The 25,748-nt window shown below is 45.5% G+C and overlaps 1 protein-coding gene across 2 annotated transcripts in view; it reads right to left on the reverse strand.

Annotated features, from left to right (window-relative positions):
• Nucleotides 1-2,373: 2,373 nt before the first annotated feature.
• RILPL2 (Rab interacting lysosomal protein like 2) overlaps nt 2,374-25,748 on the reverse strand; it is a 30,652-nt gene continuing 7,277 nt past the window's right edge. Inside the window, exons 1-4 of one of the 2 annotated variants that reach the window (XR_011420858.1) lie at nt 19,427-20,260; nt 12,634-13,020; nt 8,169-8,282; nt 2,374-2,929 (exon numbers count right to left, since the gene is read on the reverse strand). Coding sequence is in view for 1 of the 2 variants with exons in the window: in XM_001493015.6 (XP_001493065.2) it covers nt 2,899-2,929; nt 8,169-8,282; nt 12,869-13,020; nt 19,427-19,759 (630 nt within the window). In the remaining variant the exon portion in view is untranslated. Of the gene's footprint in view, nt 2,930-8,168; nt 8,283-12,633; nt 13,021-19,426; nt 21,157-25,748 lie in introns of those variants that run through there. The other variant, XM_001493015.6, reaches the window with a different exon arrangement.

Here is a 25,748-nt window from a genome sequence, read left to right on the forward strand (position 1 = left end):
GCTGCTCGTGAAGATTAGAAGTTAATGCACATTGGCCCCTTAGAACAATGCCTGGTACGTAATCAAATTTCGCCTGATAGAATTGTCTAATTTACTGGACTTGAATCTGGGGTAGGTGTCTCGGAATCATCCACCATACCTGCTTGTGCTGAAGTCCCTCCTACCCGCCCAGATCCCTGTCTTCACCACATGTCCCACCACCTGCCCTTGAGAGGCTGTTAGTTCCCTCAGCCCCGGGCACGGGGCACTTGAGGCAGATTGGAACCGGGTAGAGTCCTCGCTTTAGCAGCAAAACATCAGTTCCAGCACCAGCTTTAAGCGTTTGTCAGCTGTGTCACCTCGGACAAATCACTTACCCTCTCTGAAATTTGTCCATCAAATGGGAACCCTCTTTACCCACCTGCCTTGCAGGAGTGTCCCAAGGATTCAATAGTCATGTATTTTTACATCCTCACCTTGGAGGGGACAGTGTGGCCTGGTGGCCAAGTGCTCAGCCCTGGAACAGAACATCTCGTTCCAGCCACCTAGCAGCTGTGTAACCTTGGGCAGTTTACCTAACCTCTCTGTGCGCCACTTTCTCCTCTATAACTTGGAGACATTCCCGGTGCTGGTGTCAGGGTCACTGTGAGGGTTAAATGAATTAATACATAAAAAGCACTAGTGTAGTGCCTTGCACACACACAATCCTCAGTAACCAATGTTCACTGTTACTAGGATTAAAAATTGGGGTGGTTTCTACCATTCACGGTTTACAAGTGCCCAGGGCTGACAGATAATAAGCACCTGGTGTTCAGTTGCTGTGTCTATTTATTCGTTTTTTAGAGACGATTGCTACAGCAACCACTTCTGCTGCCTTCTGAAACCTGGCTGGAAAACTTGCTTCCGAGCCTGTTCCTGCTGGTGCTGGTTTGTAGATGGAAGCCTGCGGTGTGGGAGCAGCTGCAGCTCTGTTATCGGCGGCCACTCCATGCCCTGGCTCCCGGAGAAATGCTCCCAGGCCCTACCTTCCAGAACACCCATGCCCCAGGGTCTGTGCATCTGAAGCCGGGGTGCACAGATTTGTTTCCCAAGTCAGTGCTCATCTCCAAGGTGCAGAAACTCCACCTGCACACACACCCTGCCCCCTCCCCCACGTGGGCTTAGGAACCAGGAGCCCCTGATCTAAGACTACTGGGATGGCGTTCCGGATTAGGCCCTTAAATGTTGCCACTTATCTTGGGAGGCAGAGTGGCTGAGGCCTGGGTTGTGGAGTCGGCACCTGAGTTCAAGTCCCACTTCTTCCACTTTTGAGCTGGGACCTGGGACACGTCCCTCAGCCCCACCGTGCTGCAATCTGCTTGGGTCTCTCTTGGGAATAACAATGACACCCATCCCATACGGTGAGAGAATATGTGTAAGATACTTAAAACGATGCAGGCAAGGCATGCAGTAAATTGCATTCATTATTAATTTTTTTTTTTTGAGGAAGATTAGCCCTAAGCTAACTACTGCCAATCCTCCTCTTTTTGCTGAGGAAGACTGGCCCTGAGCCAACATCCATGCCCATCTTCCTCTACTTTATACGTGGGACACCTACCACAGCATGGTGCGCCAAGCGGTCCCATGTCCGCACCCGGGATCCGAACCGGTGAACCACGGGCCACCGAGAAGCAGAATGTTCGAACTTAACCGCTGCACCACCGGGCCGGCCCCATCGTTCATGATTAATATTAGCACTTTTTGGACAATTGGGGTACACAGACCTTCACAGATAAGAGCTCAGGCCTTAGAATCAGGCCTGCCTTTGTATCCTGGGCAGCCACTTCCCAGCTACATGACCTTGTGTAAGGTAGTCTAACCTTTTGGAATCTTGGTTTCCAAATCTGTAAACTGGGGGATTAGTACCAGTTCCCGTCTCCCCGACTTGGTAGAGGAATAAAGGAGATAATCCGTGCAGCAGGCAAAACACATCCAGGAAGCCAGTGCTACTTACTAAGAAGGCAGGCTCGCAGGATGTGTTCAGCAGCCTCGTTAGTTTCTTTGAGAAGTGCAGCCACCCGCTATCTATATACTGTATTTCACCGATTCCTAAATGCACATTTTTTTCACGTTTTAACATCTCTGAAATCAGGATGAGCCTTAAAATCAATAGCATCTTAATATTATAATTTGCAGCATTTTTTTTCTCATAGCAACACACAAAATAATGGTGCATCACTTAGATTCCATGAAATACACACGCACCATATCCACACTACCATCTCTGTGTGTATGTGCATACACACACTCACACGCATGTATGCAGTTTACAGACTGGGAGACCAAGACTGCAAAAGGGTGAAGCACCTTACACAAGGTCACGCGACTCTAAGAGAGCACTCTAAACAACTTACAGAAAGTATAAAAGTCATTTTACTTTAATATAAAATCACATAAAGAAAGTCATGTTAGCAAATCAAATAGTCACTAAATATCAGTGAAATCGTCACTGGAATGTCAATGCCACATTTTCTGCATTCTCTTCTCCTCTCTCCCTTTGGGCGGATGTTTTTTGCGGCTACACAGTAAAGACCAGGGTCATCCGTGGGACCAGAGGAGGAGAGCACACATCTCCCGCTGGAGGCCCCCTGGGTGGTCAGAGCGGGCCAGGAGGTGGGCCCCATGGCACTTTCCTTCCACTTGCTTGATTTCTTTGTGCCGTTTCACCTGCCCTGGCCAAGGCTTCGCGGGTGTCCAGTTCTGCAGCCAGGAAGGAAACGATCATGAGAGAGCCTCCCCTCCTTCCTCCTCAGACGGCTTTGAGGGGAAACAAAAGAGCAAGTACAGTGTGCATGTGTGGAAACGAAGAGACGAGTCTGCAAGTCTTGCTGGGCTCTCTTCTCTAGCCTGAGAAGCGCCGCCTTGGTCATGGCCTTTGATCTATGTCAGCTTCCCTGATCGGAAAGAGAACCTGGGTGGAGAGAGAGGGGTCAGAGGGAGCAGAGAGAAGGGAGCAAGGGACGCAGAACCCCCTGCAAAATCTGTCAGCAGCGCTTGCAGGTCACTGACTCAAAAACCCACTCAGGGCTCACTGTGGGACAGGCACTGTCGGGGGCTTTCCATCTATCGGCTCATCTCACACTCATGACAACTTGAGGAGGCAAGTGCAATCAATGTCCCTGTTTTATAGATGAGCAAATGTTGATTCACAAGGTCAAGTGACAGGTCCAAGGTCACACAGTAAGTTGTGGAATCAGAAGTTGGACTCAGGGCCGTGCAACCACGGTGCTATACCCACAGATAGGGTCTGACACCATTTTTTCTTTTTAATTTTAGTTGTTTTTACTGTAGAATAAGTGATAACTTCCCAATGTTACCTACAATTATAAAACAGATCTCTGCAATGAATACAGATTCACATGTAAGTTCTTGGATAAAACATATAAAGACACCCCCTGAGACAGGAATAGCTAACTTTCAGTGTCCCGCCCCCTCTATGCAAAGTTTTGAAAAGGAAGAATGGTTTTGATCACAAAGTACAAATCTCAATGCTATTTGCAGCTACGGGAAAGATGCAAAGATGGCCAGTGGGCTGTCAGTGATGGGAATATGGACTCTTTCTTCTTGTCGAAACAAACCCCTGAGTGCCACTTGTGGCTCTGCCAGCAATGGGGCGGGGGAGCCCTTGACCAGTGTTTGGACATGGTGTTAGTGCTCACCCATCCTCCCCTGAACCTGTGCACACTCCCCCAACCCTGCAGTCGCCTGTCTCAGGAAGTGACACCATCCCCACCCTGTCATCCAAGCCAAGAACCTAAGAGTTGTTCTTAACTCCTCCCTCCCCCCATCTGCTTACTTTAGTCATCACGCCCCAAATATGTTCCTAATCCCACCACTTCTCATCTCCTCCACTCCCACGCCCCAGTCCAAGCCACCAGGGTGAGCACAGCAGCCACCCCCTGCCATCCACTGAGCAGCAGCCAGAGTGACCGTGGCCGTAGGCAGAGCTAAGTCATTCCTCAGCTTAACCTCTGACATGGCTCCCCACTGTCCTCAGGATAAAGACAAAAATCCTTCTTACCATGACCTACTTCTTCAGGAAACCACTCCTTCCTTCCTTCATTCCATTAGCTCAACAAGCTTGTCTGGACCATGAAATTGTGGCCTCACTCTCTTTAAACACGTGTCCTTGGGCTGGCTCATGCACTTCTAGAACAAACATTTTATTTTTTCCATATCAGCCTCAAACTCCAGTTTCGTGACCCACAGAACTGCCCTCGAAGAGGCAGAAAGAAACCAGCCAACGACAGTCCTAAATACACACCCTCAGATCCGACGCCTGGTGTGGGGTGAGATGCTCTTGCCTTCATTAGCTGCCTTCCTCAGGGAGGAAACACTGCCCCTGGCCCCGCTGTGACTCTGCCACCCGACCCTTCTGCACAAAGCAGCCAGAGTGAGCTTCTCATGTGTCACTACGGTCACGTCCCTCCCCAGCTTAAAACCCTCCCATGTCGTCCCAAGGCGCACAGACTAACGAAACCCCAAGTCCTCACTGGACCCACGACACTGAGTGATCTGCCGCCTCTCCGACCTCGCCTCCACTCTCTCCGCTGCTCCCGCCCCCAGGAGCCCTCTTCCCCAAGCTCTCTCCAGCCTCAGGCCTCTACACCCACGGTTCCCTCTGCCAGGAAGGCTCTTCCCTCGGGTCTTTATGGTCTCTGAGGGCTCAGATTGGATGTCGCCTCCTCATAGAAGCCTTCCAGGACTCCCCAGATCTAAAGTAGTCCCCTATCAACCTCCCTCTTGGCGCCCTATTCATTGGTTTTCACAGCACGCATGGGTATCAGGAATTGTCCCATTAATTTGTCTCCTTCCCCGCGTGCTCTCTGACTCCCCCTACTGGAACGTAAGCACCGCGAGGGCAGACCGGCTTGCTCACTGCATCCCAGCATGTACAACAGCGCGCCTGGCATATGGTAGGCCCTCAAGAAACATTCATTGAAGGAATGAATGAATCTGGCATCAAGTGGTCTTGTGGGACAAAGCAGTTTTCACACAGCCACTCCAGAAAGTCTGGGAATCCTTAACTAAACTAAGCACATGCCTACGCTGTGGGCTGTCTGCCCCTGCAGACCATCTCCTCCCTTCTCTACCCTGCTCTCTGCTCCCAGAGGCTGGCCCCTACGGAGAGGAGCAGCAAGGTCCCCGGTCCTCCAGCTGCGGGCTGGGCTCAGCCAGCGGGAGGCACCAGCAGGAGCTGGGAATGTGGGAGGAGAGAGGGGTGGTATTTACTCCCCGCTCCTTCCCTGCCAGGGCTGTCTTCCTAGTTGCTGTGTTCCTCTTCTGAAGGCCACACTGCCGTCTGACGCCCTCCTCGCACTCCCCCCATCACGGTTCCCTCCCTGCCGCCCTGTTGCCGCTCTGCTCTGCTCGGGGGAGCTTCTCCATCCCTTCTGGATCCTTTAACTCTGCTCACGCATCTGTAAGATGTCCCTTCTTTAAATCTCTTCCATCACCCCTTTCGAGTGTGCCACTTGTTTCTAGCCAGGACCCTGACAGCGACGCTGACAGTGCAATTTCACTCCTGGGAACTTCACACACCGGTCCACACGAGGACATGAATAAGCATGGGGATATTCACTGGCATTGCTTCCAGCGGGGGATTCCTGAGGGCAACCTGGGATCCCACCACTGGGAGAGCGACCGTTATGCTGGGGTTAGAAGCAAAAGTTGGATGTCTACACTGCTATATGGATAGATTTTTTTAAAACTGCTTAATGCCCAGCAACAGAGGAATGAGTAAACAGAATGTGGTATATACATACAAGGGAATGTGATTCAGCCTTAAAAAGGAAGGAAATTCTGATGCAGGCTACAACACGGATGAACCTGAGGACATTACACTACATGAAACAAGCCAGTCACAAAAGGACAAATACTGTGTGATTCCACTCACAGAGGTCCCTAGAGGAGTTAAATTCACAGAGGGAGAGTAGAACGGTGGGTGCCGGGGGCTGGCGGAGGGGCACAAAGAGTTAGCGTTTAATAATCACAGAATTTCACGATGGGATGACGAGAAAGTTGTGGAAATGGATAACAGTGATGGTCGCACAGCACTGTGAATGTACTTACTCTCACTGAATTGTACACTTAAAAATGGTTAAAATGGTAAATTTTATGTTATGTATATTTTATTATGATTTAAAAAAAAACTAAAAAAATCCCCAACAATTCTAACTCAGTCCTCAAGCCTAAAGGATCTTACCATGTATTGGCTAAAGCTGTGCTGTCCAATATGGTGGCCACTGGCTACTTGTGGCTTTTGAGCCTCTGAGCCATGGCTAGTCTTAACTGAAATGCTCTGTGAATATAAAATATACACCAGATTTTGAGGGTTTACCATAAAAAAGTTTGTAAAATATCTCATTAATGTTTTATAGTGATCATATACATGTTGAAATGATAATATTTTGGATATGCTGGGTTAATAAAATATATTAGTAAAATTTAAAAATTGGGGGGCCATCCCAGTGGCATAGTGGTTAGATTCACTTGCTCTGCTTTGGCGGCCCTGGGTTCATGGGTTCAGATCCCAGGTGTGGACCTACACACCATTCATCAAGCCATGCTGTGGCGGTGTCCCACATACAAAATAGAGGAAGATTGGCACAGATGTCAGCTGAAGGGCAATCTTCCTCAAGCAAAAAGAGAAGACTGGCAACAGAGATTAGCTCAGGGCCAATCTTCCTCACCAAAAAAAATTAAAATTTAAAAAATGGGTGCCTAATAAAAAAGAAAAAAACAACAGGGCTTAGTGAAAAAAAATGACACTAGGAAATAGAATGAAGTGTTAAAATATCAGTTACTTACTGAAAATACATCCACATGAAACAACATATACTTTTTTGAAGATGTTCAATACCATATTAGGATGGCTGGTGGAGAGGGGAGCTGGGAAGTAGAAAGGGAATGGAGATAAAAAGGGAATAAATAAAGCAGAATGGGATGGAGATAAAAATGGAATAAATAAATACAAGAAGAAAGGAGTCCTGTGCTGACAAGACCGAACAGTCTATACTTTTTAACTTAAATTATTTGCCAGCATTCGGAAATCAGATTCCAAACAAGTTCTAGTTTCTTGGTTTTTCTCAAGAATCATAAGCTCTGATAGCATGTTATCCTTCAGCCAGACAGAACTGAGGGGCAAATGTTCCCCGCCTCTACCCCACGCCCCCATCACTCAGCCACCTTAAGTGCCTGGCCCCCATCACTCAGCCACTTTAAGTGTCTGGCCCCCATCACTCAGCCACTTTAAGTGCCTGGCCCGGGTAGGCATTCCAGTATGAGATCCCTGACCACGGCCACTTCTCAGTTTCCAGGAGACCAGGGGCTGGTAAACTGTCCCCAGGCCAGACGCTGTCAAAGCAGCCAAGGCAACCGGCCTGCCGCGTGGGGAGGAGGAGAGCATGCCCGGTGACTAAGAAGGGACGTCTCAGTGGGGCCAAGGGTCCCCACATCGGAGTCACCGGGGAATTCATTAAAAATCCAGATTTCTGGGCCTTATCCTGGAGCTGCTGACAAGATTCCCAAGAATCTGAATTTTAAACAAGAGCCCCCGCTCTGCGGTTTGAGGCACAGCGCCTGCAGAAACAAGGGATTAACAGAGTGCACAAACACGAGGGGAGTGCCCACAGGCAACCGCAGGGCGGGTTCAACACTGGGAGACCCTGCCTCCAAAGCTGGAGGGAGGAGAGGCAATGGAGTAGCCCCCTACACTCCAATAATCATTGTGTTTTCCAGTTGTAACATTATTATTTGTTGGCTATTGTACTTATATCACAGGGAGGCAGCAGAGTGTAGAATCTGGACTTCCTTGGGTTCAAATCCTGACTTCACTACTTGCCATCTGTGTGACCTTGGGCAAATTACTGTACCTCTCTGTATCCAGTCTCTACCAGTAAAACAGGGACAGTGATACTTCCTTCCTCACAGGGTCACTGTGATGGGTCAATGATTCATACATATCTAGCGCTTAGACTACTGCCCGGCAGAAATTAGGATCCACCAGCACTGAGTTTTTGCATCAGCCGCAGCACCCCCCCACAGGAGAGCAGGACCTCCCCATCCCGGGGAGCTGGCCAGCCTCCTCTCACCCCACTCCTTCCTTTAGCAATTATTTAGTGGCAACAGGGGGCAGCAAGGTGACTTACAGCTTCCTTATGATTGTCTTCTCCTCTTTGTTACTGCTGGCACTGCTGGCCCTGGCAACCAGAACGTCTTTTTCCCTTCTTCTTCCTGAGCCTTCTCTTGGTGGAATCAGGCCACTGGAAAAAGGGGACAAATAAATGGGTTATTTTATTGCAAACCTCTTACCTGTGCAGTTCTGAAAGTGAAGGGTCTTAATAATTATTATTATATATCATTGGGGCCAGCCCAGTGGCATAGCGGTTAAGTTAGTGTGCTCTGCTTCAGTGGCCAAGGGTTTGCAGGTTCAGATCCTGGGCGTGGACGTACACACTGCTATCAAGACATGCTGTGGCAGCGTCCCACATACAAAAAAAAAAAAGAGAGGAAGATTGGCACAGACGTTAGCTCAGTGACAATCTTCCTCAAGCAAAAAAAAAAAAAAGGAAGATTGCAATAGATGTTAGCTCAGGGCCAATCTTCCTCACACACACACAAAATAATACTAATAATATTATCATTGAAAGCTCTAGAGTCAGAGAGATTTTGACCCAGCTGGTAAGAATCTTGCCTCCACCTTTCCAACGTGGATACACCTTATCTCCTTCTCTTGTCTAATTGCACTGGCTAGTACTTAAAACTTCTCCACTTTCTAGAAATATGATCATGTACAAATTCTCTAACTTAAGCCTTGATTTCCTAATCAGTAAAATGAGAAAAATAAGAGTAACCATCTTGTAGGATTGAGGGATTAAGTGAGATAATATATGGCAATGTGACATTCATTCATTCATTCATTCAGTCATTCAACAAATATTTATCAAGCCACATACGGTGCCAGGGTACTACAGATACAGCAATGAACAAAGACAAAATATCTTCTCTCGTGCAATTTGTATCCTAGTGAGGGAGGAAGCAGTCAATAGACAAATAAATAAGTAAAAAATATATATGTATATGTGTGTGAGTGTGTATATATATATAGTCTATATATATATATATATATATAGTGTAAGTCAGATGCGATAAGAGCTAGATTGATATTGATTGACAAGATATTGAGGTCACGTGACCCAAAGAGGGCCAGAGTATTTCCTGGGACAGAAGCTGGAGAAAGCTGTTCTCTTTCACTCGCGCAACTGGGACTGCCAGCAGCCACGTTTCCTGATTCAGAGAAGGCACGTCTGCAAGAAAGATAACGAGGCCAACAAACAGAGAGAAGCGAAGAGGAAAGAAAGCGGCACCAAGTCCCTGGTGCCAACTCTGAGACCTTAGTTGCAGTTTCTTCATTTCTGAGAACAGTTCCAGGGTCCTTCCCAGCTATGCGAGTCAACAAAATTCCTTTTATGTGCTTAAGCTGGTTTGAACTGGATTTCTGTCACTTGCAACAAAAGAAGCCCGACTACAACGAAGCGTTTCAGTGTCTGACCTGGTAAGCTCGTTAGATCCACTTGGGTATTTTGTTGTGGTACCTCTGGTAAATTTATGCCCGCAGTTTCTCCCCCTCACTAAGGACTGGACTGTCCCCCCCGCCCAGAATTCACAGGTTGAAGTCCTAACCTGCAGTGTGACGGTATTTGGAGATGGGGCTTTTGGGACATAATTAGGGTTAGATGAGGTCACAAGGGTGGGGCCCTCACGATGGGATTCGTGCTCTTGTAAGAAGAGACACCAGAAGGCTTGGGCTCTCTCTCTCTCCCCCCACCCAGCACTTGAGGACATAGCAAGAAGGTGACCATCTACAGGCCAGAAGGAGTCAGAACCAACCGCGCAGGCACTTTGGTCTTGAACCTCTCGCTTCCAGAACCGTGAGCAAAGAAACCTCTACTGTGCAAGCCACCCAGTCTACGGTGTTTGCCACGGCAGCCCGAGCTGACTGAGACCTCCTTTAGGTATGAGCCTCAGAGAGCAGAATTCACCCTTCTCTCTCCTTCTTTGCCAAAGAGTTTTGCAAAGACAGGGCTCTTATTATTCAATATTATTTATATTTTTATTATATATATTTGTTATAATGTTCATCTTATTTAATAAGAGGCATCATCTAAAAATTCCTCTTTTCCATTACTTATTGTTACATAACACCCTAAAACTTAGTGATTTAAAACAATGATGATGGGGGCTGGCCCCGTGGCCGAGTGGTTAAGCTCGCGCGCTCTGCTGCAGGCGGCCCAGTGTTTCGCTGGTTCGAATCCTGGGCGCCGACATGGCACTGCTCATCAAACCACGCTGAGGCAGCGTCCCACATGCCACAACTAGAAGGACCCACAACGAAGAATATACAACTATGTACCGGGGGGCTTTGGGGAGAAAAAGGAAAAAATAAAATCTTTAAAAAAAAAAAAAGACTCATTAGCATGAGCTCAGGGCCCCAAACTGACGCAGTTGCTAAGAGAACATCTCAGCTGACATGCTGGTTTCTTCAGAATATATAACACAAGAGACTAGACAGAACCCTGCTGTCTACTGGCCTGCACCAGATGGGAAGTGCGCATCTGTGGTTCTCTGGGAATTCAAGACAGGAAATAAAGCGTGTTGCTTTACTCACTGACAAGCTGCTCACGGCATTGGCAGTTTAGCAGTTCCTGTTTTTAACTACCTGTTTCTGAAGTACTTATTAAACGAGATGAAGACAGGTCTTTCGAGTAACATGGTTCCAACCTCAGCAGAAGAAAAACAATTAAATTCCCGTCATCAGAACTCAGCCCTTTTGGATTTGGCTTCTAGAACACTCTTACTTTATTGCTGTTCTCTTAATGATGCTACACTGAAAGAATAATATCACTTGGGCCCTGCTTTGCTTTGTTTTGAGTCAGGCTATATCTTTACTTCCAAACTTTCAAAGGTCAGACATGGCATGATAATTAAAAGGACAGGCTCTGGGGCCAGCTCTGGTGGCCTAGTGGTTAAGATCAGTGCACTCCGCTTTGGTGGCCTGGGTTCGGATCCCAGGCACAGACCCACAGCACTTGTCTGTTAACAGCCGTGCTCTGGTGGCGGCTCACATCAAAAAAAGAGGAAGACTGGCAAACAGATGTTATCTCAGGATCTCAGGGTGAATCTTCCTCAGCAAAAAAAAAAAAAAAAAGCACAGGCTCTGAAGTCCAGTTGTCTGAGGTCACATCTCACAGTTACCACCACCAGCTGTGGACTTCAAGCAGGTCCTTGACCTCTCTGAACCACAGATCATCTTGGGGATAACATTACCTTACGTCACAGGCTTGCTGGTAACACTAATTGTAATGACGCTGAGATATACTTAGCAGAGTCCCTGGCACATGGTAAGCCGTGATAAATATTACATGGCAATGTGTTTTTATTCTCTTAGTCTTTCCTTCTTCTGCCTCTAGGGAAACTTGCTTTGTTAAACTCAATGTTCTCAGAATTATTAGACCACAGGACCCCCTTTTCCAGAAATACCTACCTGAAAAAACATTTTGGGAAACAGTGGCACAGATGGACCCAGCAGAGTCCAAACCTGATACGTCAACACCTTCCTTGTTTCCTCTCTTGCTCATCGCACAATCCCTTCTCTACACAGTATTATTGTCATTTTTTTAATTCTTAATTTTTATATAATTTTAAACTTACAGAAAAATTTAAGATTAGTACAAAGACTTCCCATATACTTTTTACCCGACCCCTAATTGTTCACCTATGTATCTTCCATCTACATATCTATCTACCTATCCATGCACCTACCCATCCATCCATCTTCCACTTGAGAGTAAGCTGGAGATATCTTACCCCATTAATCCTAAATACTTGAGCGTGTATTTCCAAAGGATGAGGACATTCTCTTACACAACCAAGTAGTTCAGTTATCAAAATCACCATATTGATATTTTTCTTTCTTTTTTTTTTTTTGGTGAGGATGATTGACCCTGAGCTAACATCTGTTGCCAATCTTCCTCTTTTTGCTTGAAGAAGATTGTCCCTGAGCTAACATCTGTGCCAATCTTCCTCTACTTTACATGTGGGATGCTGCCACAGCATGGCTTGGTGAGCGATGTGTAGGTCTGTGCCTGGGATCCAAACCCATGAACCCCGGGCCACCAAAGCAGAGTACACGAACTTGACCACTACACCTCTGGGCCAGCCCCACTGATCTTCTAAAATAGTAATCAGATCTTATCATTCCCTTGATTAAAACTTTCCAACAACTTCTCATTGCACTTACAATCAAATGAAGGCTCCTTCCCATGGCCAACAGCGCATACCTCCCCAGCCTCTTCTCCACCCGCCTCTACCATGCCTGCCAGCTTCCGCCATGGTGGACCTCTTAGATTGGCCAACCTGGTTCCCACATCAAGGTCTTTGCACTTCCTGCTTCTCTTTTCCCTACTAAATCTTTACCTGGTTGGCTGCTTCTTGTCATTGACCTTAGGGGAGGTCTTCCCTGACCACTCAATCTAAAGCAGGCCCCTCACCCACCTCCCACAGCCCTTCGGTCCCTGTCCCGTTACTTTCCCTTATATTCTTTAGAGCACTTACCGCCATTATGTTGCCTGTTTATTTCAGGCTTCCTTCTCGATCGCCTGTCCTCCCCCTAGACTAGATGGACTTTATTGTGTTCACTGCTAGATCCCCAGTGCCAGGAATAGTGTCTGGCATGTAGTAGGTCTTCAATAAATTGGTTGAATGATCATAAGAACAAATATGTAACATGACAAGGAATTCCAGGCAGGGCCTGCTCCGCCGTCGGAGCCCGCAGGCAGCCGAGCCCCACCTCTTGTAGCACTGCAGCTCCTCCTGCACCACCAGCAACTGGGACTTGAGTTTGTTGCGCTCCTGGAGCACATCCCGCAGCTCCTGGAGAGTGAAGCGCGGTCTGTTGGGGTCTGTCAGGTCAACCACCATCTTGTCTGGTCCCAGGTTTACCTGTTAAGAAAAGACGTTACTTATACAGTGTCTCACATGAAGATACACTCCCCACTCCAGAAGGAAAGTTCTTTCATTTTGTTACTCTCAGGGACTTTCTGAGATGAGACGTGGCCTGCTGGAAGTATTTGGCTGACGGCAAAGATGCAAAAGTTCTAAGCACCATTCTCCAAGAAAAGAACCAGGGCCGTAGAGAACGGCTGATTCCAGGGCCGGAACAGGGAACAGGGAAAATACAAGGTGAGCCTGGAACATTTTGGGGTATGAGGAATGGAGACATACCAAAATGACACAGTTTGAAGGAGCTCCTACTGGCCAAACTGAGAAGAATTTGAGTATCAAAATGAATAATAACAGGATGAATAATAACCTACCAACTAAAAAGAGAATTCGGAAGTCGCTACTCACAATTAAAAAATTAAAATTAACTAACTAATTAATGGGGATGTGATGGTTAATTTTATGTATCAACTTTCCTGGGCTAAGGGATGCCCAGATAGCTGGTTAAACACGATTTCTGAGTATGTATGCGAAGGTGTTTCCAGAAGAGATTAGCATTTGAACTGGTGAACTGAGTAAAGCAGACGGTCCTCCCCAATGTGATGGGCGTCATCCAACCAAGTGAGGGCTAGAATGGAACAAAAAGGCAGAGGAAGCGTGAGTTCCCGCTCGCTCTCTGCTTGAGCTAAGACTCTCACCTTCTCCCGCCCTTGAACACCGAGGCTCCTGGTTCTTGGGCTTTCAGACCCAGACCAGGATTGACACCATCAGCCCCCTGATTCTCAGGCCTTCGACTCGGGCTACGTTACTCCGCTGGCCTTCTGGTGCTCCAGCCTGCAGACCGCAGTTTGTGGACCTCTGCCTCCATAACTGCAGGAGTCAATTCCTATAGTAAATCTCCTCTTTTGGAACCAAATTAGTAATAATTGATTCAGGCAAGACTAATAAATGGACCCAAAACCTTTGGGTGAAAGTTTGTTGGGGAACAGGATATTTTACACAGTTTCAAAGCATTTTCCTGCAGGCTCCTTATTAATCACAAAGGGAATAAAGACATCTTCACTGTGCAGAAGTCTGGCAACCACCTCCTTCACCAAGTGAGTGAAGTCAACATCACCAATAATGACAAACTGAATCAGGGCCTCTGGATCCGATGCACTGAGGTCACAGCATCACTTTTGTGGTATTCCTGCCAAACACGTAGAACTTGAATCTAATCATGAGGAAATATGACGTCAAACCCAAATTGAAGGACATTCTACAAACCAACTGACGTATGCAATCTTAAAAAATGTCAAGGTCATGAAAGACAAGGAAAAGCTGAGGAACTATTCCAGATGGAAGGTGACGAGAGAGATGTGTCAACTAATGGTACTGTATGACCCTGGATGGGATCCTGCATCAGAAAAAGAAAATGCTATAATGGACATTACTGCGAACTTTGAATATGGATGGTATATTAGATCTTAGTAGTCTATCAACTTTTTTCCCTGAATTTGATCATTTTTTTGTGGTTATGTAATAGTATGTCTTCAGAGAGACACATTGAATTATTTAGGGCAAAGGATCTTAATCTTCTACTAATCCTGCAACTAACATAAGGTATGCTCAAAAAGCTGAGCAAAACTATGAATGAATAAATAATATATTTACATAAATATTATTTTTGCATATGTGTCTATATACTAAATGTATATATATGTGTGTATCTACACATATATGCATATATGCATGTGTGTATATAAATACTTCAGTGTGTATTTCCTAAGACATACTATATACATACACACACACAAACACACACATATATACACACACCTGAATACAACACCTGAATCGAGGTGAAAGGTATATAGGTGTTTGCTGCAACTCTTCCATAGATGTGAAAGTTTTTCAAACTAAAGTTAAAATAAAGCAAACGTTTGAAAACAACCTAAATGTCCATTAATAGAAGCCTAGTTAAATCAAGTAAGGCACAACCACACTCTGGAATATTCCACAGGTGATAAAGAGAATAAGGCGCACTATAAAGAGGAACACAATAGAGAGTGACCCTGTTCCTCCCATCAGGCTGACAAAGATGAGCGTGTTTGAAAACACATTGTGTTGTAATGGCTGTGGGGAAACAGACACTTACAGTGACTGCTCAGGGAGCAAATCTCCTTAACCTGAGAGGTTTGGCAATACTTACCAAAATTTCAAATGTACCTTTCCTTTGACCCAGTGAGAACATTTCCTCCAGATACTCTCCCTAGGGGCCAGACTGCATATGTCAGCGTTGTTCATTTTTCAGTGTACAAAGAGCAAATGATTGGAAAATAAATCTCTTTTGATAGGAGACTGGTTAAAGCAGAGATTTTTTTTTTTTTTTTTTTGCTGAGAAAGATTCGCCCTGGGTTAACATCTGTTGCCAATCTTCCTCTCTCTTTTTTTCCCCTCCCCCAAACCCCAGTACATAGATGCATACTCTAGTTGTAAGCCCTTCTAGTTCTCCTGTGTGAGCCACAGCATGGCTACTGACAGACGAGTGGTGTGGTTCCACGTCCAGGAAACAAACCTGGGCTGCCGAAGTGGAACGTGCTGAACTTTAACCACTAGGCCAAAAGGGCTGACTCTAAAGCAGAGATTCTTAACCATTTTTTTGTGCCATGGAGCCTTCTGGCAGCTTGGTAAAGCTCACATGGATTCCTTCTCAGCACAACATTTTTAAATATATAAAATAAAATGTACAGGATTACAAGGACACCAACTAAGATGACATACAGTCATCAAAATCTTCTAAAAATAAATTTATTATTAATATACATGATTCTTTATTAAATAACACGATCTAGCCACAGGTCTAATAAAATACTGAACAAATAGTTTTTCTTTTTTTTTTTTTGAGGAAGATTAGCCCTGAGCTAACTACTGCCTAGTCCTCCTCTTTTTTTTTTTTTTTTTTTTGCTGAGGAAGCCTGGCCCTGAGCTAACATCCGTGCCCATCTTCTTCCACTTTATACGTGGGATGCCTACCACAGCATGGCTTGCCAAGCGGTGCCACGTCCACACCCAGGATCCGAACCGGCGAACCCCGGGCTGCCAAGGAGCGGACGGTGCGCACTTAACCACTGCGCCACGGGCCGGCCCCAAAAAACAAAGTTTTGAGATATGTACTGTACTGTAATGAGATATGAAAATATCTGTGACTTCCATGGGTGGTTGTCATAGGTATTACTAATATTACTGTGGTTTGTTGTCCACATTCATAACTGAAGAAAGTGATTAATTTCAGTGGGAGGTTGGCAAAAATAAAAATATGTATTTTTCCCATGTAAGTTGATGGATCTCTCGAGTTAGAATCTTGATCCTCTTGGGGGGTCCATGAACTCAAAGGTAAGAGCCCTCAACTGAACAGTTGATAATACTGGACAATGGAAGTTTTCAAAAGCCATTAAAAGATGAGGAAGCTCTTTATATTCTGATTTAGTACAACTTTCACGATATATTAAGTGAAAACAAGCAAGAGGTAGAACGGGGTATATATCATAAGACCATTTGTGTAAAAAGGGGAAAAATATATTCACATCTGCCTATGTTTGCATAAAGTATATCTGGAAGGAGACACAGAAACTGAGCATTTAAATTTTTTCCAGGGAGGGGACGTGGGTGGCTGGGGGTGGAGAGAGATGAGGAGGGAAATTTTTCAAGACAAACACTTTTGCACCTTTCGAATTTTGAACTTAAAATTTTAAAGAAGAAAAAACCCTCCTCCTACCCATTAGGATGGCCACTTTAAACAAACAAATAAAACAGAAAATAACAAGTGTTGGTGAGGGTGTGGAGAAATTGGTCTGTGCACTGCCGGTAGGAATGTAAAATGGTGCAGTCACCATGGGAAACTGTACAGCAGTTCCTTTTAAAATGAAAAACAGAATTATGTGATCCAGCAACCCATTTCTGGGTATACACCCCAAAGCACCGGAAGCAGGGTCTTGAAGAGATGATGGTGCCTTCCTGTTCACAGCAGCCAAGGGATGGAAGCAAACCAAGTGTCCAGTGACCGATGATTGAATAAACTAAATGTGGTCTATCCATGCCATGGAATATTATTCAGCCTTTAAAAGTAAGGAAATTCTAACATATGCCACAGCATGGATGACCCTTGAGGACATACGTTAAGTAAAATAAGCCAATAACCAAAGGACAAATGTGACACTATTCTACTATATGAAATACCTAGAATAGGCAAATTCACAGAGCTAGAAAGTAGAAGGGTAGTTAGCAGAGGCTGGGGGAGGGCGAATGGGGAGTTAATGTTTACCGGCTACAGAGTTTCCGTTTTGCAAGAAGAGTTGTGGAGAGGATGGTGGTGACGATTGCACAACAATGTAAAGGTACTTAACGCCACGGAACTGTACACTTAACGATGGTAAATTGTACATGTACTTTACCACAACTAAAAATAATAGTTAAACAAAAAGGAAAGAAGGAAAAGAATACGGTAAGAATACGGTGTATTTTTATGAACTGTTCAGCAGCACTAAACATTCTCTCTGCCTTTTCCCCCACCCCCGTTCTTAAGACTGCAGGTTGGGAGGAAAATGTGCCCTCTCGTCTGCTGACTGATGAAGCTTGTCCACTGTGACCCATCTGGGAAATCACCCGGCCCCTGTGCAGACCACGCTGTTCACGGTCCACAGCAGGGCTGCCTCCATATCCTCCATTCCTCCTGCCTGGAGTTGGAGGCGACAGGAAAAGAACACAGAATGTGAGCTGAGCGATCTTGGGCAAGGCATTTACCTGCCCTTAAACCTCAAAAGCCAGGCTACAATCAAGATACTCGTCCATCCCATATGATGGATATTGGCGTAGAACCTCACCTACATATACAATTGTCGCTGTGACTAATGAGGAGATGAAGTGAAAGCGTACCAGGAGGCCACCGGAAACCTTCACGCTTCCCCGTGAACTTCAGCAACGCTGTGCCTGTTGTCCGTCCATGGCACACGCCTCAGCTGTGATCTTGTACTCGAGTTCTGGAGGTCTCTGTGTCTCCCCTCTCCCACTGCACGTCAGCTCCGTGAAGGCAGGGACCTTGTCTAATCTACCTCCACAGCCCCAGAGCCCGGCACAGCACAGTCACTCATCAAACATTAGTACAAAAAGTCAAAATATACAAAAAATACTGTATTTTAGTATGGCGTGTTAAGTCTAGCATCTCTGAGCTCAAATCCTGCCTCTACCTCTTACGTGCTGTAAGTCCTTAGACAAATTACTTAACTACTCTGTGCCTCCATTTCTGTAAAATGGGTATAACAATAGTGTGAGGATTAAATGAGATGGTCCACTTAGGGCAGCTTTTTTTTTAACTGTGGTTGGAGACCCACTAGTGAGTCATAATATTAATTTAGTGAGTTGCAACAAGAATTTAAAAATTCATAAAAATAGAATAGGAAAGTTTGACTGTGCATCCTGTTTAGTAAGGGTGAGTTAGGGTAAATTGTTTTTTAAAATGTAATTTTGTAAAATGAAAGTGTAACATACATACAGTAAAGTGCACTAATCTTGAGTTTAGAGCTTAATGATTTTTACCATATGTCTACACCAATGCAACCACACTCGGATTAGCTCCCTATAAATTTCCCTCCCTCTCCCCACCACTCTCTGCTCCCTGTCTTCTAGAGGGAAAGATTATTTTGCCTGTTCTTGAATTTCACGTACAAGAGGCTCTCTTGTGTGCCTCGCTTCTCTCTCTCAATGTTACATCTGTGAGATTCATCCATCCAGTTGTGTGTACCAGCACTCTGTTCTTTTTCGTTGCTGTGTAGTATTCCACAGTACGAACCTACCACAGTTTTAAAAAATCCACTGCTCTGTTGCATTTGGATTGTTTCCAGTTTGGCACGATTATGAATAGAGCTGCTCTGAATATTCTTGTCCGTGGTCATAAGCACTATTTCTCTTTAGTTAAAATGTGTTTCTCACTCCAGATCAAAGATTCTCAGTGCGATGTCTGGCCCGGCAGCATCAACATCAGCTGGGAACTTGTTAGAAATGCAGATTCTCAGGTTCCACTCTAGACCTACTGAGTCAGACACTCGGAGGCTGGGGCCCGAAATCTGTGTTTTAAGGAACACTCCAGATGACTGTGATGCATGCTAAAGCTTGAGAGCCACTACTCCAGGCCCGCGTCAAAAATGCTGGAAGCCACTGATTTAGAACATACGCAAGACGGGGCCAGCACGTAGTAGGTGCTCACAAAATGGTAACTATCCTAACGCTTCTACTCTAAGGACTGGATACTCGCAGTGACTCTCTGAGGGACTCGGATGTTCCAGAGAAGAAGGGTGCCTCCCTGCCAGTGGGTGCTCTCCCAGGCACCTCGGGGCTGCTCCGGGCAAGACCGCCTCCCTCCCGCACTCACCTCGGGGCTGGCCGCCGAGCCCTCTCTCCGCAGCCCCTCCACCTCCTTCCTGAGGTGGTCCCTCTCCATTCTCAGCTCCTCCACCGTCAGGTTGCCCTCGTTCACCAGCGTCTCCAGCATCTCCAGGACGCGGACGATCTTGAACTGCAGCTGGGTCACCCGGGGGTCGCTGCCCAGGGCCATCAGCTCGCGGCCCATCACGTAGGAGATGTCATACACGTCTTCGGTGGTCAGCTGGAAGGGGCTCTTGCCCAGAGCCCCCTCGGGCCCGGCCTCGTCCCCCTCGTCCTCCTCCTCCTCCTCTTCCTCCTCTCGCAAAGGGGGCTCCTCCATGGCCGCCCAGAGCCCCGCAGCCTCCAGAGCTGCTTTCTCCGAGTCTCCAACGCCGACTTCCTCCCGGCACGGAAAACTTTCCGCTGGGCAGAGGACCTTGCCTGCCCAGGACGCGGGGATGGCCCAGGAGCGGCCAATCGGCGCCGCCGAGGGGTGGGCCTGCGGGGGAAGGAGGCCGCGCCGCGCGGCTCGCAGGCCCGGCCGCGGGGTGCACCGTCCCCGCCGGGGACCGCGCAGGAGAGCGGCCTCCAGGATGTGGTCTGGAGCACGAAAGGACGACAGCCGAGAAGAGGAAGGGAGAGGTGACGGGGTGACGGCGATCGCTCCGGGCCTGGGCGCTGCTGCAAGCCGCGGGGAGGGCCGGCGGCGCCGAGCTCCGCCCCTGGTGACAGCCGCTGCCCCGCCGGTTTCCAGGAGCCCCGGGCGGGCTTTCCACCGCGAGTCAGGAAGGGAGGGTCAACAGCGCACAGCCTCGCCTTCCCACGCTCGAGCTTTCCAGCCGTAGAATTTGCATGGGACGTGGAGGAAGATCCGGGTCTCAGTTTGAGGGTGTTTTTCTGGAGCCTGCGGCAACGCAGAAACAGCTGTTGGTGGCAGCGTGCCCGCTCCACAGGCCTGGGTTGCGCGAACCCAGATGGAGCGACCCTGCGCTATGCATTTGGCTCGCTCCTGCGCTCCTCCACTTAACCAGCGTTGTGGTCTTGGCAAGACACGTACCTCTTTCCAGCCTCAGTTTCTTTCTCTGTAAATAACAACATTTAGGTGGTAGGGCTGCTTCCAGGGGTACATGAGATGAGATCCTGAGATAATGCTGCGACAGAAAGCGCTTCGGCAGCGCTCGGGAGTACTGGTTAACTTCCCTGCTCTCTGCTTGGGAGGCCTGGGTTCCAGAGTTGGATCCTAGTATGGACCTATACCACCGTGAGGCAGTGACCCACGTACAAAGTAGAGAAAGGTGGGCACAGATGTTAACTCAGGGCAAATCTTCCCCAAACGAAAAAAGAAAACAAAGAGGAAGCTTGGCCTTGGCAAAAGATATCAGCACAGGGGAATCTTCCTCAGCAAAAAAAAAAAAAAAAAAAAAAAAAGTTAGACGGTTTCTTCTGTCCTCCAACAAACATTAAGCTTGTGTGCAAGACACTTCACACATGGGGCAGGGTGGGAGGAGTAATAAGACAAAACTCACTGTCTGCTTTGAAAATTAGAAAGCAGTCTACAGATATACAGGGGATTACTGAGAACACTAGCAGTGTGGATGACAAAACAAGTTATTTTAGGTTTGATTAGAGGTTTGGAATAATCATAGGCAGAAAACTAGGCAAGGAGCTTGTCTTTTCCAGGAATATGCTGGCAGCTTTCTTGTGGTAGATGTACCTGATTTTCTCCACTCCAAGGTTCTAGAATCACAAGGAGAGTGGACAAAGCTAAAATAAACAAACAAAAAGCAAAGCAAACAAACAAAATACAAATGTTCTAATCATCAAAGCAACACTCCTGTTCAAGGGCTCAAGAATCCATAAATCACGGATGTGACAACACCCAGTGATTAATACTGAAATAAAATATTAGGCTTACCGTAAATAAAATACAACATATTATACAATGGAATATTATTCAGCCCTAAAAAGGAATGAAGACATAGAACAGAGCCCAGAAATAAATCCTCATATATATGGCCAAATGATTTTCAACAAGGCTGCCAAGACCATTCACTGGGGAAAGAACAGTCTTTTCAACAAATGGCACTGGGAAAATTGGATATCCACATGCAAAAGTATGAAGTTGGACCCTTATTTTATACCATAGACAAAAATGAATGCAAAATGGATCAAAGACCTAAACCTATAAAACTCTTAGAAGAAAATATAGAGGAAAAGCTTTATGTCAGTGGATTTGGCAGTGATTTCTGCAAAAGCACAGGGAAGAAAAGAAAAAATAGACAAACTGGACTATAACAACATTTAAAACTTGTGCATCAAAGGCAACCTACTGAATGAGAGAAAACATTTGCAAATTACAATTTGATAAGGGGTTAATATCCAGAATATAAAAAGAACTCCTCCCATGCAAGAACAACAACAAAAACAACCCAATTAGAAATGGGAAAAGTAAAAATAGATGCAAAATCCTTAGCAAGATATTAGCAAACAGAATTGAGCACTATATAAAAAACACCATACACCATAACCGCGTGGGGTTTATTCCATGCATGCAAGGCTGGTTCGAAAAAATCAATCTGTGTAATCCACCATCTTACCAGACTAAAAAAAACACAAAAAAACTATTAGAGCTAATAAATGAGCTCAAGGTTGCAGGATACCAGATCAATATACAAAACTCAATTGCATTTCTACACACTTGCGAGGAATAATCTGCAGACGAAATTAAGAAAACAATTCCATTTACAATGGCATCAAAAAGAATAATATACTTAGAAGTAATTTTTTTTAAAGATTTTATTTTTCCGTTTTCTCCCCAAAGCCCCCTGGTACATAGTTGTGTATTTTTAGTTGTGGGTCCTTCTAGTTGTGGTATGTGGGACGCCGCCTCAGCATGGCTTGATGAGCAGTGCCATGTCCACGCCCAGGATCCAAACCGGAACCCTGTGCGGACAAAGCGGAGCACGAGAACTTAACCACTCAGCCACGGGGCCGGCCTCTGATACTTAGAAATAAATTGAACAAAAGATATATAAGACTTGCACACTGAAAACTACCAAGTAACATAAGAAGAATTAAAAATCTAAATAAATGGAAAGACATCCCATGTTCATCAACTGTAATACTTAATATTGTTAAGACGGCAATATTCTCCATCTTACATCTCCAATCGATCTGCAGAATCAGCACAATCCTTACCAAAATCTATGCAAAAATGAGTTAACAAAGCGGCCCGAGGATGCTAGCATTTGCAAATCCTGACTGTAAGGCTGGTCTTTGGCTGGGATGTGGGACCTTGGATGTGAGGAGGGTTCTCACCACCTTGAGAGGTAAGAGGAGCTCACTGTGCCTTAGCTGTTTGCACAAACACCAAGGTTTATGGTGAACACCAGCTTTCCTCCTGGGAGTCTGGAACTTTGGTATTCCTAGGCAGAGGGTGCCTGCGGGACCAGCCCCCAATAAAAACCTTTGGCACAGAGTCTCTAATGAGCTTCCTTCATAGACAATATTTCACACATGTTCTCACAACTTGTTAATGGGAAGTTATGTTAAGTCAAAGAAGCTAGTTACAAAAGACCTCATACTGTATGATTCCATTTATGTGAAATGTCCAGAATAGGCAAATCCATAGAGACAGAAAGTAGATTAGTGGTTGCCTAAGGCTGGAGAGCTAAAAGGCTGAGGGGGCTGGGATGTGACAGCCAAAAGGTATGAGGTTTCTTTTGGGGGTGATGAAAATGTTCTAAAATTGATTATGATGATAACTCTGTGAATATACTAAAAATCATGGAATTGTACACTTTATTTTTTACTTTATTTTATTTTTTGAGGAAGATTAGCTCTGAGCTAACATCTGCCGCCAATCCTCCTCTTTTTGCTGAGGAAGACTGGCCCTGAGCTAATATCCGTGCCCATCTTCCTCTACTTTATACGTGGGACACCTGCCACAGCATGGCTTGCCAAGCGGTGCCCTGTCCACACCAGGATCTGAATCGGCGAACCCTGGGCCGCCGAAGTGGAACGTGCACACTTAATCGCTGTGCCACCGGCCCGTCCCCTGAATTGTACACTTTAAATTGGTCAATTATGTTTCAATAAAGCTGTTACTAAAAATAAAAAGTAATGGCCAAAGGACTTGAATAAATATTTCTCCAAAGAAGATATATAAGCGGGCAAAAAGCACAGGAAAACATGTTCAATATCACTAATTATCAGGGAAATGCAAATTAAAATCACAATGAGATATCTCCTCATACTCATCAGTATGGCCACTACTAAAAAAAAAAAAAAAACACAGAAAATCACAAGTGTTGGAGAGGATGTGGAGAAGTTGGAAGTCTTGTGCATTGCTGGTGGGAACGTAAAACGGTACAGCCACTACGGGAAACAGAATGGTGGTTCCTCAAAAAATTAAAAATAGAATTGTCATACAGTCCAACAATACCACTTCTGGGTGTATGTCCAAAAGAATTGAAAGCAAGGTCTCAAAAAGATATTTGCACACCCATGTTCATAGCAGCATTATTCACAACAGCCAAAAGGTGGAAGTAACCCAAATGTCCATCCACGGATGAATGGATAAACAAAATGTGGTCTATCTATACATCAGAATATGATTCCTTAAAAAGGAAAGAAATTCTGACACATGCCACACATGGATGAACCTTGAGAAGATTATGCTAAGTGAAATAAGCCAGCCACAAAAAGATAAATACTATATGATTTCACTTATATGAGGGACCTAGAGTACAAACTCATAGAAACAGAAAGTAGAATGGTGGTTGCAGGCGCTGGGGCAGATCGAGGAATGGAGAGTGGTGTTTGATGGACGTAGAGTTTCGGTTTTGCAAGATGAAAAAGTCCTGGAGATCGGTTGCACGACAATGGTTAAGATGGTAAATTTTATCTTGTGTGTACTTTACCAAAATTTTTAAAAAGTGCATGAGGGAACTCTGTGGGGTGATCTTGATCTTGGTGGAGGTCACATGAGAATATATGTACATAGGTAAACAGTCGTGGAGCTGTACACTTAATATTTGTGCATTTCCTTTAGGTAAATTACCCCTCAGTAAAGCGCTGAGGGAGGGAAGGAATGAAGCAGGGACCCATGCTACGACGTGGATGAACCCTGCAAACATTTTCCTAAGTGAAAGAAGCCAGTCACAAAAGGCCACATATTGTATGGTTCCATTTATATGAGATGTGCAGAATAGCAAATCCATAGAGACAGGAAGATTAGTCGTCGTCTAGAGCTGGGAGAGGGGGACGGGCAGTGACTGCTAATGCAGACAGTTTCTTTTTGGGGTAATGAAAATGTTCTAAAATTAGATTGCGGTGACGGTTGAGTAACTCTGTGAATTTGCTAAAAACCAATGAAATGTACACTTCAAATGGCTTAATTTTATGACACGCGAATTATGTCTCAATGCTAAGTGGAAGCAGCCTTCCCAGAGCATTGTTATCAGAAAGAATTTAATGCTTCTGCATTTTCTTTTACACCTTCAGTATCCCCAGCCACTTATGCTCTCATGAATCTCTTCTGCACCATCGTCCTGGTCAAAAGTTCCTTCTGCCTTGAAATTTCCCTAGAAATTCACCCTCTACTTCCTTCCTCTGTGCTTTATACCCCTTTGTTACATAATGAAACCTAGTAAACATGCCTTAAAAATGTCAAAATGTCTTCCATTGAGTAGCTATGCTTTTGATATAAAATAACAGAGATTCCTTTGTTCATTCCTTTAATAATTTATGTACTGAGCATTTGCTAAGTGCAAAGTCTGAACAGGGCTGTGGAGTTAAGCAGTCTTGACTTGAACCTCACAATTGCTACTTGCTGGTGCATAAATTTGATCAAGTCCCTAATCTCCAAATCCCCATTTCCTCACTGTAAACAGAGAAAAATAAAAATATTCCCCAAGACTGGTGTGAGGATTAGATGAGATAACGCCCAAAAAGTGCCTACTCCAGCATCCAGTACATCATAAGCATCAATGGATGCTGGCTATTATCATACAGTGTTATTGATCTTAATTCTTAGGCCCCTCACAGAATTGGACTATCTCTTGGTAGGTGATCATGATCCTTCTCTCTCCGTTCAGAAATTATGAAAATAATTATGATTTACAGCAGAGGTTCTTAAAGTGTGTTCCTGAGACCAGCAGCAGCGGCATCACCTGCGAACTTTTTAGAAATGCAAATTCTTGACCCAATGAATCAGAAACTTTGGGGTGGGCCTCAGCAATCTGTGTTTTAACAAGCCCTCTAGGTAATTTTGATGCACGCTCAGGTTTGAAAAACAATGAGTGATAGCGTAGTGTTCAAAAGGGTGG

Source organism: Equus caballus, chromosome 8 (genome assembly GCF_041296265.1).
Source record: "Equus caballus isolate H_3958 breed thoroughbred chromosome 8, TB-T2T, whole genome shotgun sequence".
NCBI lineage: Eukaryota > Metazoa > Chordata > Mammalia > Perissodactyla > Equidae > Equus > Equus caballus.